The 16,884-nt window shown below is 40.0% G+C and overlaps 1 protein-coding gene across 3 annotated transcripts in view; it reads right to left on the bottom strand.

The window, feature by feature from the left end:
• The window catches only part of KIF16B (kinesin family member 16B), a gene marked incomplete at its 3' end in the record, with an annotated part of 271,444 nt that overhangs the window by 128,502 nt on the left and 126,058 nt on the right, over positions 1–16,884 (bottom strand). For all 3 annotated transcript variants that reach the window (XM_081097230.1, XM_081097231.1, XM_081097229.1), the window contains exons 13-15: positions 6,398–6,517; positions 5,491–5,542; positions 3,340–3,477 (exon numbers count right to left, since the gene is read on the bottom strand). In XM_081097230.1, the coding sequence (XP_080953356.1) occupies positions 3,340–3,477; positions 5,491–5,542; positions 6,398–6,517 (310 nt within the window). The remainder of the gene's footprint in view (positions 1–3,339; positions 3,478–5,490; positions 5,543–6,397; positions 6,518–16,884) is intronic.

Genomic DNA, 16,884 nt, shown 5'->3' with positions numbered 1-16,884 from the left:
GAAAAAGGGAAGAAAAGCTTCATACACAAGGCTTTAGGCAACATATGTTATATTGGCGGCCACACTGAATTCTCACAGCATTAGCAAATGCTTTTCATTATAGTGCCCTTACCAGATAAAAACATTCCTGCAATTTAAAACAGGGGAGTACTATTTACGCAACCCGAAAGAAGGAGGGCTATTAACTGATACAGGTAAAAATTTCCCCCCCCGATGATGACAATCTGCTCAGTATAGCTAAATCTTCTATTAGTTGACTTTCACAAGCATCTTAAGTGATTTAGATAAATAAGTGGTAGTTACATGTGCTTTGTGATAGGACAGCCTAACTAACACATTTAAAATTAATAGTAATTTATTAATGAGAAGAGACATTTAAATACCAAATATCAGCAATAAACTGGAAGCTGGTAGTAAAGAGATAGGAAGTTGCTGGCAGTACAGAGTGAATCAGGAATCCAGTCAAATGTGGAATTAATGAGGTTAGATCATGTGACCTAGGTGAACATCCATCTGCATTCTCTATTCTTGATACTGTTACTTAAAACACTTCATGGGTAAAAGTCAAGGTAGTTTTGGAGTAAAAAAAAGTGCTTTGTTTAATTCTGTTTCCCAATTATTATTATGTTTTAATGAAGTATATATACTTTATTTTTGCTTTAGTCTTTTCTTCCTTTAAACCTTATAGTTGAAAATTGTTTTGTAGACCTGTTTAATAAAAAACTTCCCTTCTTCTCCAGAGGTTAACACTATACTGAAGCGTGAATGGAAGGCCACTGTCACCAATTCAACACCAACAGAAGTCCCCGGTTTGGGGTGCAGTGGTGGGGAAAGACCTTATTCAGTTAAAGCAGCTCAAGTGTGACGTGACCTGGCTGTGGAACAGCACATCTGTGAGATAGCTCAATCGTGAAAAGTATGGCTGTAGATCAGCTCCAGCAAGGCGATCCAGATGAGAAGTGTCACCGTTCTGCTCCAGTGAGAGCTCAGTGCCATAGTTGCAGCTCAGCTCAGGCGCTGCAGCTCCAACCAGGGATAAGCAGTATTCAATGGAGAAGCAGTATTCAATTTCTCTTCATTGAGGCACAGGTGAAGCTGGCTTCTAGGTAGAGAAAAGTTCCCATCCCCAATCCCTGACTGAGCCATTCTCAAGCAAGAGGATTCAAATCTTCACTGATTGACTGGTTCAAATAGCTGACTGATCCAAATGGAGCCATTGATTGGTTGAAGATGCAAATAAGTATATAGCAGTGCAGCCCTAAAGTCTTTAGCCCATTGGTTGATTTATGAGCCCCAATTCAGACAGCAGCAGCACAATGCAGGAGGCTTGGCAACTCAGTGCAGCTTTTTAAGAAAAAGGAGAAAACTAGAATAAACTCGAAGGTATTGGGTTGAAATAAGAGGTGTTGGTGTGAATTACTGGTTACTGTTATAGTGAAAGTATTTCAACATACCAATATAAATAGAAATGTAGTTGTAAATGTTCACACACACACACACACACACACACACACACACACACACTTTCCTTAATTCTGTTAACTGACAGGACCTGGGAGCAAGGACACTTCAGTAGCAGTGAGCACACCTAGTGCCCAGATCTTGGTTTCTAAATACCATTCTCCACTAAAAGAAGCCAGGGTCCTTGGAGAATTCGCTGATTCCAGGAAAATATAAGATGAACCTGAGAAGTGTTCACAATGGGACAAGCCAAAAAGACAGAGAAACCAGCTTAAAAGGAAGTCCCCTTTGCCAAAACTGGGACAATTTGAGCTTTAAAATAAATAATGACAGAAATAAACCAAAACCTACCAAATAAAATAGCAAGCCATATGCCCCTGTAGATTTAAATTAATACATGAATAATAAATGGCAAATAAATGGCAAAATAAATAAATGGCAAAAAGAGAGAGTTCTTTCTTAAAGTATAACGCCAACTTTTTGTAAATATCTTTTTTTTAATTTATAAAAATAAATGTTGTTTTACATTAAAAAGAGAATAAATTTAGAAGGAGGAAAATCACCATTCACTATTAGAATCAAAATTAAATCTGACAAAAAGGAAAACTCAATGGATTCTAAAACCAGAGGGTGAAAGTATAAGAATGAAACATTTATGATCTCAAAGTACCTTCCCAATATTCTTATTAATAAAAAAGAGAGAAAAGAGTAACTTAATGTGTACAATTCTATAATACAACATCTACATATTGCATTGTATGTTTACTACTCAAAGTCAAATTTCTTTCCATCATCATATATTTGACCCTTTTTACTATCTCCCTCCACCCCCCTTTCCTGCTGGAAGACAACATACTGTTGTCTGTGCCTATGAGTTTCTCTTTGTTTCATTTGTTGTTTTCAGTTTTGTATCAAAAATGCAAAAAAAAGAAAGAGTAACTTCACAGTGAAGAAGCCTAGCAAGCTCCACTTTAATCAAATGCTAACGGAATCGCAATAGACACCGTGAAATGGGATGCAAGAAAAATACAGCATCATTTCTCTGCTATTCCTGTCAAAATGCATGATATTAGTCGTGAGGAAGCATCAGATAAATATTGCATTTATGGGGTGGAACATTCTATAACATATCTGATGTGCAGTTTTTAAAACTGTCAAAGTCATAAAAGTCAAGAAAAGACAAAGGATATCTTCCGGAACACAGAGAGACATGGCAGCCAAATGTAACCGGATGCGGGACTGAATAGTGGACCCATTATGGACATTGGGGGGACAGATGGCAGAGGAGGGCTGAGAACCAGATGGTAGAAATATCTCAGTGTCAGTTTCCTGTGAACGGCTGGACTGTAGTTACATATAAGATGTCATTGTTTAAAGGAGATATGTACTGATGTTCAGGGGTAATGGGACAGCTTATTAGCAATTTATTTTCAAGTGCTTCTAAAATAAAAAGTTCTTTGTACTATTCTCAAAACTTCTATAATACTTGAAATTATTTCAAAGGGGGGAAAAAGATATGATACCAGATCCTTTATGTTATAATTATAATTTTTCATTTAAAAATATAAATAAGGTAATAAAATTATTAAAAGAAGCCATTGTGTTAAGGTCATTTTTAACTTAAAACAACCTGTTAAAGTCATATTTCCATTACAGCAGTAACTTCTAAGACAACTACATACATGGTCCTGTTTAATTCAATAAAACAATAGTACTATAAATAAGTCCTTTGACAAAATGAGAGAAAAACAGCATAATAAAGCAGTCTTCACTCTTTATACTCTTCTCATCAGTAAATAATTCTAAGATGCACATGTTCCCCCATTGTTTTCTAGCAAAAGTATATACAAAAAACTCTGAAAACCCAAGCCCAAGTACCTTGATTTAGGTGTGTGGCCTCCACGATCTGCACACCATTCACAGAGCACTGAGACCCACTTAGGGGTATCAGAGTCACCGTCCCACCGGCATTTTCAAAGATACAGTGCTCACTCTCCAAGTCCAGACCGTGCAGAACTAAGTTGGAAAAACAGAGAAATGTTTTCTTTGGTATCTAGAACAATGATTCCCAACCTTTATTAATTTTTCCATATTGAAAAAAGTGTTTTCTTTTCCATGTAAATCCTGTGAAGTGAACATTTATATTTAGTGAGGAAGCTGAATTTCAGTTCATGGCATGAATTGATAGAACTGAACGTATCCCTTGAATGTTACCTTAAAGCAGTGGTTCTCAACCTTCCTAATGCCGCGACCCTTTAATACAGTTCCTCATGTTGTGGTAACCCCCAATTTCATTGTTACAAATTGAACACAGTTAAAGCATAGTGATTAATCACAAAAACAATATGTAATTATATATGTGTTTTCCGATGGTCTTAGGCAACCCCTGTGAAAGGATCGTTCAACCCCCAAAGGGGTCGCGACCCACAGGTTGAGAACCGCTGCCTTAAAGGGTCTGAATATCACCTGTATAAGGAAATACATTCTGGGATGTTTATTTACTTCATCTTCAGAAAAAAAGATAACTGAGTAACTTGTCTTAATGGAACACCTCTGAGCCACTCTGTTTGATGCCGAATAAACTTTCATCGGTCAACCAAAGTTCACAGTAAAATGGAGGGAACACAGGGGCTCCAAAGCTCAAGAACTTATTGTGACCTCCACATCACAGACCTTATGACCCAGGAGCAGAAATCAAAGGTGAAGTTGGCATGAAATGGATCTTGGGAGGCCCCAGGAAGTCTCCAGGAGCTGTACTGGGATGCACACTGCCACAGCCGGTGACAACCCTGAGAGAACTTGACCTCACAGACCTCTCATCGCAGAGCATGTGGCAGCTAAGGTTTCCCGAATCACACATGGCCATCCTGAGTTATTCTTGTTTAATGAATGGCAGGCATGGATGTGAAGCCTGTCAAATAACCCTACACGATTTTAGGCACAGATCTTCACCAGCCGCTCAGGACAGGCGAAGTATCTCCCATTGTTCTCCACAGAACTGCACTTCTCTGCTCACAGAAAACACGTGTTCTTACCACTCACCATCATGTAAGGCAACCTCAAAGGTCACCACATCGTTTAACGATTGGAAGGAGAGGCCTGATGCCCAATTCTACTCAAAAACTGTTGATCCTAAGGACTTCTGGGAATTGGTTTTCAGCTCTCTCAGTTTCACAGCAAACAGTAAATACACGTAGGACTTTCTAGGGTTGGCTTGATTAACAGCTTACACTGGTGGAAAAGCAAGTTCATTGCCAGCAATTCTAAAAACAGCTGCGAAGATACAATCCTTCCCCGCCGACCCCACCTGGCCACCCACACATATACACACCACCATCACTGCCATGATTTCCTGAAGTTATGCTTGTAAAGCCTGGCATGTCCTCACCCTGCTCAGGCAGCATCGCTAGGAAACCCAGGGAGCCATGCCTCCATGTGTGTGTGTGCTGCATGTGTGTGTATTTTATTTCCCATTATCATCTTTGTGCAGGTACGTGTCTATATTCTTCCCAGTAAGGGGCTTTATATCCTTTACCTGTGCCTGTTGACATATTTCCATCAATCAGTGTCCCACTGTGACAAGGGTAGAGTGATTTAAATAACTATACTCTTGAAAGCTATGACAAAGTATAGAATACATGGAGGGTGAGGGGGAAGAATTCAGTTTCATTTTATTCACTAAATGAATTCTTCTGTTTTATTAATTTGAATTTCACATTATAGAAATACACATGCTTATCTATACTGCATTTTTAAAAGATTCCCTCTTATAATTACTTCATGTCTGTCATTCAAAAGAAAGTTCTCCATTAAATAATTTTTTAAATCATTAGCACCCTGGCTGGGTGCAATTGATTGGAGCTTCATCCCATGCACCAAAAGTTCAATCCCTGGTCAGGGTATATACAGAAGGCAACCAACTGATGTTTCTTGCTCACACCAATGTTTCAAATCTATTTTTTTTAAATCCTTGGCTGAGGATTAAAAAAGAAAACTCACTGGTAAAAGAAAATTAATGAAGATTCTTACCAATATCTTGTTCTGTTGAAGCATCTTCTCTACCAACATATGTCTGACCTTCCTGGGAAGAATACACAAGTAAAATTTATTAGTAAGGACATGGGAAGTGTCTATTTCTTCATTTTTCATTTAAGCCCTAATGACCTGATAAGCAATGTCCCAGGGAAGGCCACGGCAGCCATGGCAATATCCCAGGGAAGGCCACAGCCTCAGTGCTATGAGAGTTCACGACACTGAAGGTTGTCGGGAAGATGACAGTAGAACTCCTGGGGCTTACTGTCCAACAATGGGTAGGCTCCTATCTCGGCCTGTATCATAATCTGCCCATGACAATCATCTCAGTGATGTTCCTGATCCTTGCTGGAGAGTTTTGAGTTTCTCCTCCAGTGAAGAGGGTTTCTTTATGTCTAAAAGTTTATGGGAGCCCACAAAGCACAGTGCAATACCATTTTCATTTTAAGCCATGGATCAGAGAGAGGTTAGTAAAGTCAAGGGTACAGAGGTAACCACTGATGCGGATGTGGAAATTCTGCTCTCTTGACATGAATAGCCTGTTCAGGACCAGGTCCAATAATGTGGTCAGGAGATACACCTTTAAAATTAAAATGATGGCCCAGAAAACATATAGCCATTCCCGATTCCAAGTACTTGTGACTTTTCTTCCCTAGTCTCTCTGACTTTCTGTTCCTTACCTGCCTTTGCTAATTCTACACATTTAGCTTTAGAACTCCATAAAAATGGGAACTTCCAATACCACAGAACCCCAATGAACTGTGGGAAATCCCCAAAAGGACTCAAGGATTTGTTGCATATTCTTTAATGTAATAGCTGTGTTCAGGGACACAGAGTATTATAACAAACCTTGCTAGTGTGTAAAGGAAAACAAGATTAGAATGTTCCACTCAGGCAGTCTTACCTTCAAGTGATATAAGATAATTCCAGTACTCAGAAGGTCGTCATCAATGCCAATCAAATGGGGCAGCTCGGAATCCAAAACAACTCCAATCCCTTCTTTCCTAAGGGCTAGAGTTTGTTCCTGAAATCAGAAGTGGAATAAAACATCGTTGAGGAAAGAGAACATCTTTTTAGGTTTTTGGTGTGTGTTTTTTTAGGTATTCTCTAGAGCAGCGGTCGCCAACCTTCGGACCTCCGGGACCATCTGTGGTCTGCGGACCACCGGTTGGCAACCACTGCTCTAGAGTGTTAAACTTTTTTATTTCTCATCAAAAACACTGTAAGAAAAAATGGACCTTAAACATCATGTTGCATTCTTGGCATATGATAGGCAAAGTAAACTTGAAACATAAAAGCTCAATTAAAATGAATTAAACTTATTGCCTAATTTATATAACTTCTTTGAAATCTTGCCTTCTTTAGGAAAGGTTCTGTAGATACCCGACTACAAAGGAATCTTTCTCCCTCTTTAAAACCTTTATTTCCTCTAATATCTAGATGTCTCCTAACTTGCTGGCTCTTCTCTCCATTACTATGGATAACCTGTGTATGTTCCTACGATGAGGCCTTCCTGTACATTAGTTGCCCCGGCACCACACACACCTCTGCCTTCTGCATCATCTTCTCCTATCTATGGATCATCCCCACGTACTCACATAGCTGCTATGGCTATTCCACCAACCACTACCACCCCATCACTTCCCTTGGCCCTGTATCTCTGTCTGGCTGTCACCAATTTCTCTCTTGCCCTTTAGAAAAAATCACCTACAAAGAGATCCCTACACTGTGGTTCTTCAAGTCCTCCCCTCCTGCTCTCCACTGAACCCGCTCCATGGAGTCTTTCATCCTTGGAAGTGTAATATCTATGGCCATCCCTTGATGATCTCTTCTTGTCTCTTGACTTTACCTGCAATCTACATGCTAATGACTCTCACATCTAAATCTCTTGGCAGACCTCTCATGCAACAGACCTGCCTACCTCAATATACCTGTGAGGATACCAAATAGGCAACTCAGACTTAATGCACTGAAAAACCCACTCTTCTTGATGGCATCACGGGAAAAAGGGGGGAACATATGTAATACTTTCAACAATAAAGATTTCATAAATAAATAAAGAAAAACCTACCCTTGTTTCCTCCTGCCTCCCAAACCTGCACATTATCCCTTCTCAGTGAATGCCAACCTTCCTTGCAGTTACTTGGACCCAAAATCATGGCTCTACTTTGTTCCTTTCTTTCTCTTAACACTACATACTTGGTATTGACTCTGCCATCAAAATATGTCCCCAATAATGTAACATGGAATGGATATGCTATACTTATATAAAGCTACCCATATTAATCTTAGTAAATGCTAAACCAAGCTTGTTACTCTTACCTGATTTTTCTCTCAAAACTAGAGCTTACATGTTAAAAGTTTATTTTAGTATACTTCACAATCCAGCAGTTTCATTTCCTGTGTGAACCTAAGGAGCAGTCTGATCTTCAAGGCCCTGCCCAGGCTAATGCTGACTGCCCAGACACAGGAATTCATTGATTAAAAAAACAAAACAAAAAAAAAACACATGACCAACTCAAGGACACTGACCATGAGAATCATATTGGGACCAGCAAGGACACTGCCTGCATGTCTGCAGCTCCTCCCCGTGATCTTTTGGTTCTGCGTTCCCTCTCCCTCCTTATAAACAACCTCCATCTGCACTGAGATTTTAAGACTGGTTTTTGAGGACTGGGAAAAGTCCCTCATCTTCTTGAGATGCTGGCACTTGAATAAACCTCTTTCCTTTTACCAGCACCAGTCTCATGAGTTTGGTTTTCCTTATGGCAGACAACAGAATCCACATTTCAGTCATAATCCGATAGCATCAAGACACCTGTACCACTCTCTTCCCTGGCCCCAACCATAGCATCTTTTACCTGTATCATTGCAATGATCAAGCATAATACCACTCAAGCCCCAGCCATGTTTCATACTCTACTTGACAGCCAGAGGGATACTAGGGATATTAGGGCAGGCCACTCCTCTGCTAAGATCCTTTATGTAGCCTCCCATTTCACTGAGATAACAGGCCAAGTCTTTGCATCCTTCTACAAAATACTATATGATCACATGCCTTGTTAACCTCCTGCTCTCGTCTCCTGCCACTCTCCCCCTTGCTCATGCCTCTCTAGGTACCCTCTGCTCCTTGCTGTCCTCAAACTTGCCAGCCTTACCCCACTTCAGGGCCTGGCCACTGCTTTTCCTTTATTCAGTCTGCTTTTGTAGTCACTGTTGTCTTCTCACATCATCTAGCCTTCTCTTTTCCTACAGCAGGGATTCTCTACCTCAGCACGATTGACACTGTGGACCAGATGAGTTTTCATTATAGAGAGACATTTTGTGTATTGTAGAATGTTTAGCAGCATCCCTAGCCTCTACCCACTAGATATCAGTAACACACACTCTTTCCCCCAAGGTTGTAAAACCAAAAATATCTCCAGACACTAGCAAATGTCTAGGGGAAAACACCAGCCCTAGTTTAGAAGAATTCCCTATATACATATATAGGCCTCACTTCCTCAGGTCTCTGCTCAAAAGCCACCTTCCCCCATTGCCCCATACAAGAGAGTAATCATCAACCTCCCTTATTCTGAACTGTTTCTCTCCTTAGCAGTTATCACTATATAATGTTATATACAAGTGTATTAAATAAATACTATAAACCAGTCCCTAATTTTATGTCTGGCACATAGTAGCTCTTCAATCAATATTTGTCAAATGAATTAATATTTAAACTCTAATAGCTCCCATTCAAACTAGAGTGAGTTCAGAGAAATGCAGGAAGGAGGGTCAATGGCAGCCCCTCAGGGAGGAGACTGGCAGGCCTGTGTCTTAACATCTGACCCAAGATAAAACAAACAAACAAAAAAGCCCAAAACCTCTAAAATCAGGCTTCTGGCAAGTCTAAGGGAAAGCAAACAAATTCCAGAAGATTGACGGTGAAAATTCCAGCCTAGAGGCTGGGCTGGGCTGTGCTGAGTTCAGGAGGAGTCACATCTAAGATCATGACACTGTGCTCTGATTGTAGGTGCACAGGGAGCAACTTCCATGCTACATACTGAGGCTCCTGATCAGAGACCCTCCTTGTGAATCTCTTCCCCACCCCCACCTCAACAATAAGACAGCATAACCAAGGCACAGCTCTGGAACGACAACACCCAGCAATGCCTAAAACATAATCGGCACTCCCTATGTTCCTGGAATGGCTAAATGTATTTTATGTCATTTAAATATTAAAGCGATGTAAAAAATCTGCCATTCTCTAGGCGAAGGAATCAGACTTCACAACTTTGCAGACAAGGCAGCTCCTAAAAGGTTCTGAGGAAGGGTGGTGGAAACAGAGAAATTCTTCAGGCCTCCCCATCTGCAGGCATTTGAGTCTCAAAGGTGCACACGCAGAGCTGGAGTCATGCAAGAGGGCAACGGAATGAAGTGGCAAAAAAAGAAGGTTAAAAAAAACAAACACACAGAAAGTACCACTTGAAAGAATGCAATTTAATTTAACAACCATTATGGAGATGCAGAGAAAATGGCCAATGCATAACTTAGATTCAAGAAAAGGAAACGAAGCGTGTCACTGTTCTTCAATTACTTCTATCAGCGAGGCTCACATCCCGGGCTCAGACCTCAGTCTTCGAGGTCGGAGCTGTAGTCATCTTGATTTGCACCAAGGACCTTGCAAATCTTAGCTGAAATGAGCTCTCTAAATAAAGCAACCCCTGCTCCTAGCTCTGGGATATTGTAGAATTCTTGCTTTCCCTTCTTCCCATGCAATTCAAGTAGAAATTTAAAAGTATGTAATTTTTTTAAAAAAAGTATATATCACAATGGAGAATTTAATCAGATGGCTCCATTTCATAAAACAAAGTCCTCACTGGAAGGTCTGATAGCTCAGAACTGTGACAGTACGGCATGCAGGGTAGGGAGCCCCCTGGTAATGAACTGTTCCAGGCCTCTACATTCAGGAGAAAAGAAGAGTGACTGTTCCCATAAATCCAGAGACATATGTACTTTCTGCATAAAAGTGTACAATACCCCCCCTCCAAAAAAAAGGCAATATTTAAAACTCTAATAGCTCCCACTCACGCTAGAGAAATTGTTTTGGACTACATCCCAGTTTAATTTAATATTCGTTTTTTTAACCACTGAAAAACAATCTTTTTCCTTCCCTGAAATAAGTCTCAGAGACTTTGAAAATCATAACTTCGGAGCCATTCGGTCAAAAGCATTACCTGTTCCCATCAATTCCCAACACACTCAAACACAAACACGTACCAGCATGCACTCACACACACATCCATATACGGAATGGATAAAACCTGAATTAAGAGAAAGTTTCCCAGGATTGGGGGGGGGGGGGGGGCAGATGAATTTATGATTAATGCTGCCCTAAAGCTCTATGGCATTCAAGCTGCATTCACTACATGGTATTATAAAAATGTCACCTCATAAAGCTAAAAATGAGGGTTTAAATCATTGCTCAAGTGAAAAAGTGATTTCAGACAAAAATATCTATCACATATAAAATATTTATTGAGTGGCATCTACTGTGTACATAATTTATGAAACACCTCTTTGATAAGATGGGATATTTAAATAGTAGGGCTGATGATCCCTCCCCCAACTCCAAGCAATGAAGGTGATAAAATATGTATAGCTGCACATATTTTGTATTGAAACAAGTCTTTTGGCAACCAATATTTTTTTGCATTAAAAGGAAACTATGGCCTGACTAAGAACATAGAATCAGCTTATTTTAAACATTATGTTCATTATATTTGCAAACAATATGTTCAGTGTGCTTTCCTTCAACCACTGAATTTAAAACATGTGTCCAGGGCTGGGAGTATCACTTCTGGCAGATTCCAGTGATTCAGGTGAGCTGCAGGCAGGGCTGCCCAGCTGGGAGGGAAGAAGGCCAGCCACACATGGGCTGAGCTCACTATGAACATCCCAGGAAACCATTATATTCATTGCTAATAAGATCCAGCAGGGATTCAACTGCTTAGTCACAACCACATACTTTGTAACTAGCACTGTGTCTGACAAAACTCAACAGCTCCCCCCCCCCAAAAAAAAAAGTGAAAACCAATACAAAAACTTATCAACAAAAAACTATTTTTCCCTCTTGGAGAAGCTTACCTGAGAGCTAGATCTTGCTTGGGAAATACTGGGAAAACTTTGCCAATGTGTCTGTGCCACTAGAGCAGTGGTTTTCAACCTTGGCTGCACATTGGAATCACCTGGGAATCTTTTTAAAATCCTGATTTCTAAGCCTCATCCTCCAGAAATTCTGTTTGTTACTAATGCTGTGGCCCCACCCCATAACAAAGAAACAGAATTTCCGGAGGATGAGGCCCAGAAATCAGGATTTTAAAAAAGATTCCCAGGTGATTCTTATGTGCAGCCAAGGTTGAGAACCACTGCACTGGAGTAAGAGCTCCAGAAACTATGTTTCTTCACATTATGTTAGGTGAATACAGCTGCGCCAGGTTGACAGCAGGCACTCAATAATTGCTGATTATTTGGCACTGTAGGGAGTAAGTGATTTTAAGTGCATTTAAGGGTGGGGGTTGAGGGGATAGCCAAGAATTAAATATCAGAATCTCTTTATGGAATAGTCTATGGAGAATTATGTGTTTCACAAATAGTGGACTTTTGTACAGATGCCTCCCAGGATAAAGTGCACCTAATTTCTGCAAACGAGACTACAGCCCTCAGCAGAACAGGAGGAAGAACGGCACGTTCGGGGCGTGGAGCACATGCCCAGGGTGGGTGTGAGGAGGGAGGAGGAAGTCGGGCAGGCAGGAAGACTTTTGTAACAAGGAAAATCATCCTCTAGCAAAGCTGCTTTTTAATTTTTTAATGCATGTGATTTTATCTGAATTTCATATTAGAAAAATTATATGTAGTGAAGAAAAATTATATGTAGTGAAGAATAATTATATGTAGTGAAGAAACACTTGAATTTCAACCAAGTGTTTCTTCACTACAAGAGATATTTCCTAAAATATCCTTCTAAGTAAGACATGATGAAACATACTAGAGACTGACTACACTGCACACATGTATTTTTCATCCCTGTTTCGGTTCTGAGCAGCACTACTGGAGTCTGGACATGTCTGAGACCATGTACCTCTGGCCCTTAACACCTGAATGCCAGGGAGCTGCATCCCTGGGCCACATGCCCTGTCACACTTCCTTTCTTGGGGAACATTGAGGCAGGGCTCTATTGTCTGCAGAAAGTGCATGCTGCTCTAAGGAAATATGAAGCTAGTCCGACTCTCAGTCCATGGCAGATCCTTTGGTTTTCTGCCTGGATCTTTGGAAAATGGTGCCTTTACACTTGAAACCCAATTGTTTAGTTAGGATAGATATCAGGATTGAACATTCTGTACTCTAAATTTTCCTGGAACACAATTCATTCTTCCAATCTGCAGACTCGGTTCTTTTGTTTATTTTTCATTTCATGAAAATTCCTGTTTTTTATATTTCAATTTCTGTTTCATTTGTTGACTATCTACTTTGGGGTCACCAATTATCCTTATACACACTGTCTTTGCTTCTTTATCTTTTAGCTTCTGATTGCTTTAATATCTTGATCCTTTCATTTGTGTGCAATGAGATTATCCAGACATTAACTTTCAGTAATTTGATTTCAATGGCATCTACTGTTTTCCTTGATAGTTCTAATTTTATTCATTAGTCCTGCAATGGATGTTGTTTTAGACCTCAAAGTCTATCTTTAGGTCTGTAATCTCAAACTCTCTCTCTCTCTCTCTCTCTCTCTCTCTCTCTCTCTCTCTCTCTCTCTCTCTCATCTCATTCTGCTTTTTATCGTCTTGCTTTGTTTATTGCACTCCTGTTTCTCATCAACTTGTTCCACAGAATGAAGCAATTGTAAGAAATTCCCTTCTATGCTTTGAGGTATGTTTTCATCAGGATCTGGATCTTTTGTCTTCTGCATACTTTATTCCTTTTCTGGCATTCGGTTTGCCTGTCAGTCCATCCATCCACCACTAGGCTAAGTTTATATAATTGCCCTACTCTCTTTCTTTATCTTATGTATGACTTAGGTATCTCTGTCCAGAAAGTCCCTATGCTCTTACACAGGATGAGCAAGTCCTTGACTCTCGTCCTGCCGTATCTATCATCTTTCCAGCTCAAAGCCTGAGTGGTCTGCATGCTGTCCACTCTTCTCTCTGGTTAGAGGGAACGGTAGAAAACCAGATCCCAGCTGATACACTATAAAGACTGAGTTCCTAGGTTCTGCCCTGATTAACAAAGGTGGTTAAATATCCCTATTGACTCCTTCCTTCTGCTGGAAAAAAAGATCCCATCCCTCTAGAGAAGACTGCTCTCGGGTGTCTCCTTGTTTCACCAGGCCTTCACTTACAAACACTCAGCTCTGCTTTTCACATCATCCCATTTCCATGATTCCTCAATAAGAATGGGAAGATCAATTTGTTCCTCCAAATCAATTTGATCTGAGGGTACTGAAGAGGGTCTTTAGAATCTTCACTCATTCAGCTTCTAAGGCACAAGCCTAGGCAAACCCCTTAACAACCTTCCCTCTTCTCTTCCTCAGTGGCCAGCTCATGACCTTTTTCATCTGCTTCCTATTAGTGATTTCATGGTGGTGTTTCTGCGGCAGGACGGGATGTTTGTTTTGCTTATTATTATCATCTCCTTATTTCTTTGAAATCTGTGATGTCATCTCCAACTGTCTATTTAACAACAAAGTCAAGAACAGGGTTTCAGCAAGCTACAAAAGGGAAAGAAGAAAACATTCTTAGGGGATTTCTTGAATACAGATACAGAAGGAGAAAACATGAGTATATATCTATAGATAGATAGATATAGATATAGATAAGATATAGATATAGATATAGATAAGATATAGATATAGATATAGATATAGATATAGATATAGATATAGATATAGATATAGATTAGATATAGATATATACACACTAGTATATATAAAGAACTGCCGGACACCCCGTTTGACTAATAAACCTAGGGAGATGATCTGAAAACCCAAGCAGATGGGTCATTATTTGATCCTGAAACCACAAAGCCATTGAGACTTCTGAAAACAGGAAATGGTTGGTACTTCAGAAGATGAATCTGGCAGGATGAATAGGAACAGAGAAAAATTTGAGGTAGCATTAGAAAGTAAGGAATAGATTGAGAAACACTGTAGAGGGAGATAGACTCCAGGTGATAATTACTTTAGACTGGTTCACCTTAAGTGGAGACATTTTCTCACCTGTTTTACATACTCTTATTAATAAGAAATAAGAGAATTGGAGAGTTTGCAAGAGTTGAAAAAACCTGACAAATATCCAAATGATTTTTATTGCTAGGAAAAAAAAAAATCCTTGTTATACTTTGCATACAGCTCAGCAAGTGGGTATTGTTATTTCTCACCAATTTGATAAGCAAGGATTATCAACTAATTTCATTCTTTTGTGATATACAAATGATAGTCATTTTTGACACAAACCAATTAGCTTTGAAATCCTGAAAATATTTCACAAGCTGGCATTCATCCAAAAGTGAAGCACTGTTTCCTGTACATTCTTTTGCACAAAGAAAGAATCCAGTCCATCTAACAGAGAAATAGTTGCCAAGATTACCAGGAAGTCAATGAAGCTGTACGGGTCAACTGCCTCAACCACCGTCCAGTATTCCTCCACCCTTTGTCCATGCACCGTGAGCAAGCTATGATGAAAATGGACAAGAATCTCCTTCACATTCCTCCAGGAAATAACTTTATTTTTACTGTGTTCCAAGAGAGAATGATGAAATAAAAGAAAACACATATTTTCTGGTTAGCAGCATGTTCTGTGCCCCTGCAAAGCTGATTGGTAACATGTAATCATTGATGTGAGAACTCTATTACACTCTTTGAATCATAATCTGATTAAAAACATACAAGAGAAAAGGAAAAGAACAGTCTGTGAAAATTAAAGACAGGAAATCTACCTAAACTGAAAAGCTCTGGCTGATACCACACACCTAGGGAGGTTAGGAAGGATCAGGGATCAGCCATCAGAATGAAGCACCAGGAAGAAGAAGGAATAAGTGGGAAGACAGAACTAGCAATCCACAGGTTGGGGGATAAAAGAACCAAGTGGGTAAACCTAGAAACCACCATTGATCTCTTTGCCTCAAACCCAACATCAGCTCTACCTGCAGGACAGTCTGAATCGTCCACAGCTTTCCATCTCCACTGCTGCTGATCTGGGCTGGCTACCAACATCTCCTGCCTGGAGTCTCTGACACGCTCCAGTTGGTCTTTCTGCTTCCTCTCTTATACTCTACAACCTATTCTCCATATGACAGCCAGAGTCACCTTTTCAAAACCTTAAGAAGTCATGGCCAGGTAGCTCAGTTGGTTAGAACATCCTCCCGATATGCCAAGGTTGCGGGTTTGATCCCTGGTCAGGGCACACATAGGAATTAACCAATGATGCATAAATAAGTGGAACAACAAATCGATGTTTCTATGTTTCTCTCTTTCTCCCTCTCCCTCTCCCTTCCTCTCTCTTTCAAAAAGTATTTTTTTAAATTTATACATAGAACTCTACAATGCTTTCCCATGCATTATAGATTGAAATGGCCCCACACCTCAAGTAATCCACCCCCACCTACCTTTCCAATCTTTTCCCCCTCCACTCTCCACTTGACTCACAACACTCTAGCCAGTGGCCTCTCGTTCCCACTGCAGGGCCTTTGCACATACTATTCTCTTTACCTGGGAAATTCTCCCCAAAAATCTTTGTGGCCTGCCCCTTCTTCTCAATCAGCTCTTATTATACATGCTGCCTGCTCTCTAGAGATCAAAGACATCATGATGTAGATGAACAAAGTCCTTGCTCAGATAAAGCTTACATCCTCCCCACCCCTGTACCCCCACTCCCACACACATTTTACCACCCCACTGGCTTACTGTTTTCAGAGCACTAGATGTATAGCATCAAAATTATGTATCAGTTTACTGTCTGTCTGCTATTCCAGAAAGCAAACAGTGTGGGTCCAGGACAACAAGTCAAGCCCAGAGAAAGAGAGATGAGATTGGAGTCATCGAGAACCAAACTAATAAACAGCATCATGACCTCTGACCCCAGGCCTTGTTTTATTCTCCTTGCTAGGTAAAAACAGCTCTTAAACCTCAAATAAATACTTAAATGAACAGAACAAGTCAAGCTTTTAAGGCAATCTTCTTTAAATGAGAAGGCTGTATTCTAAAAGACTATCATCATAAATAATTTATGTATCTTAAATATTTGTAGCTGATATCACACTGGAACCTATTACATTATAAAAACTGAAGTAGGAATACAGAAGCCTTTGCATTTTCCCATGACTTTGAAAGAATCTACATTCCAGTACCTGTGG

The sequence above is a fragment of the Myotis nattereri genome (assembly GCF_964212035.1).
Source record: "Myotis nattereri genome assembly, chromosome: 8".
In the NCBI taxonomy this organism is placed as follows: domain Eukaryota; kingdom Metazoa; phylum Chordata; class Mammalia; order Chiroptera; family Vespertilionidae; genus Myotis; species Myotis nattereri.
The sequence above is the reverse complement of the archived record's forward strand: the minus strand, read 5'-3'. Positions and strand labels throughout refer to the sequence as shown.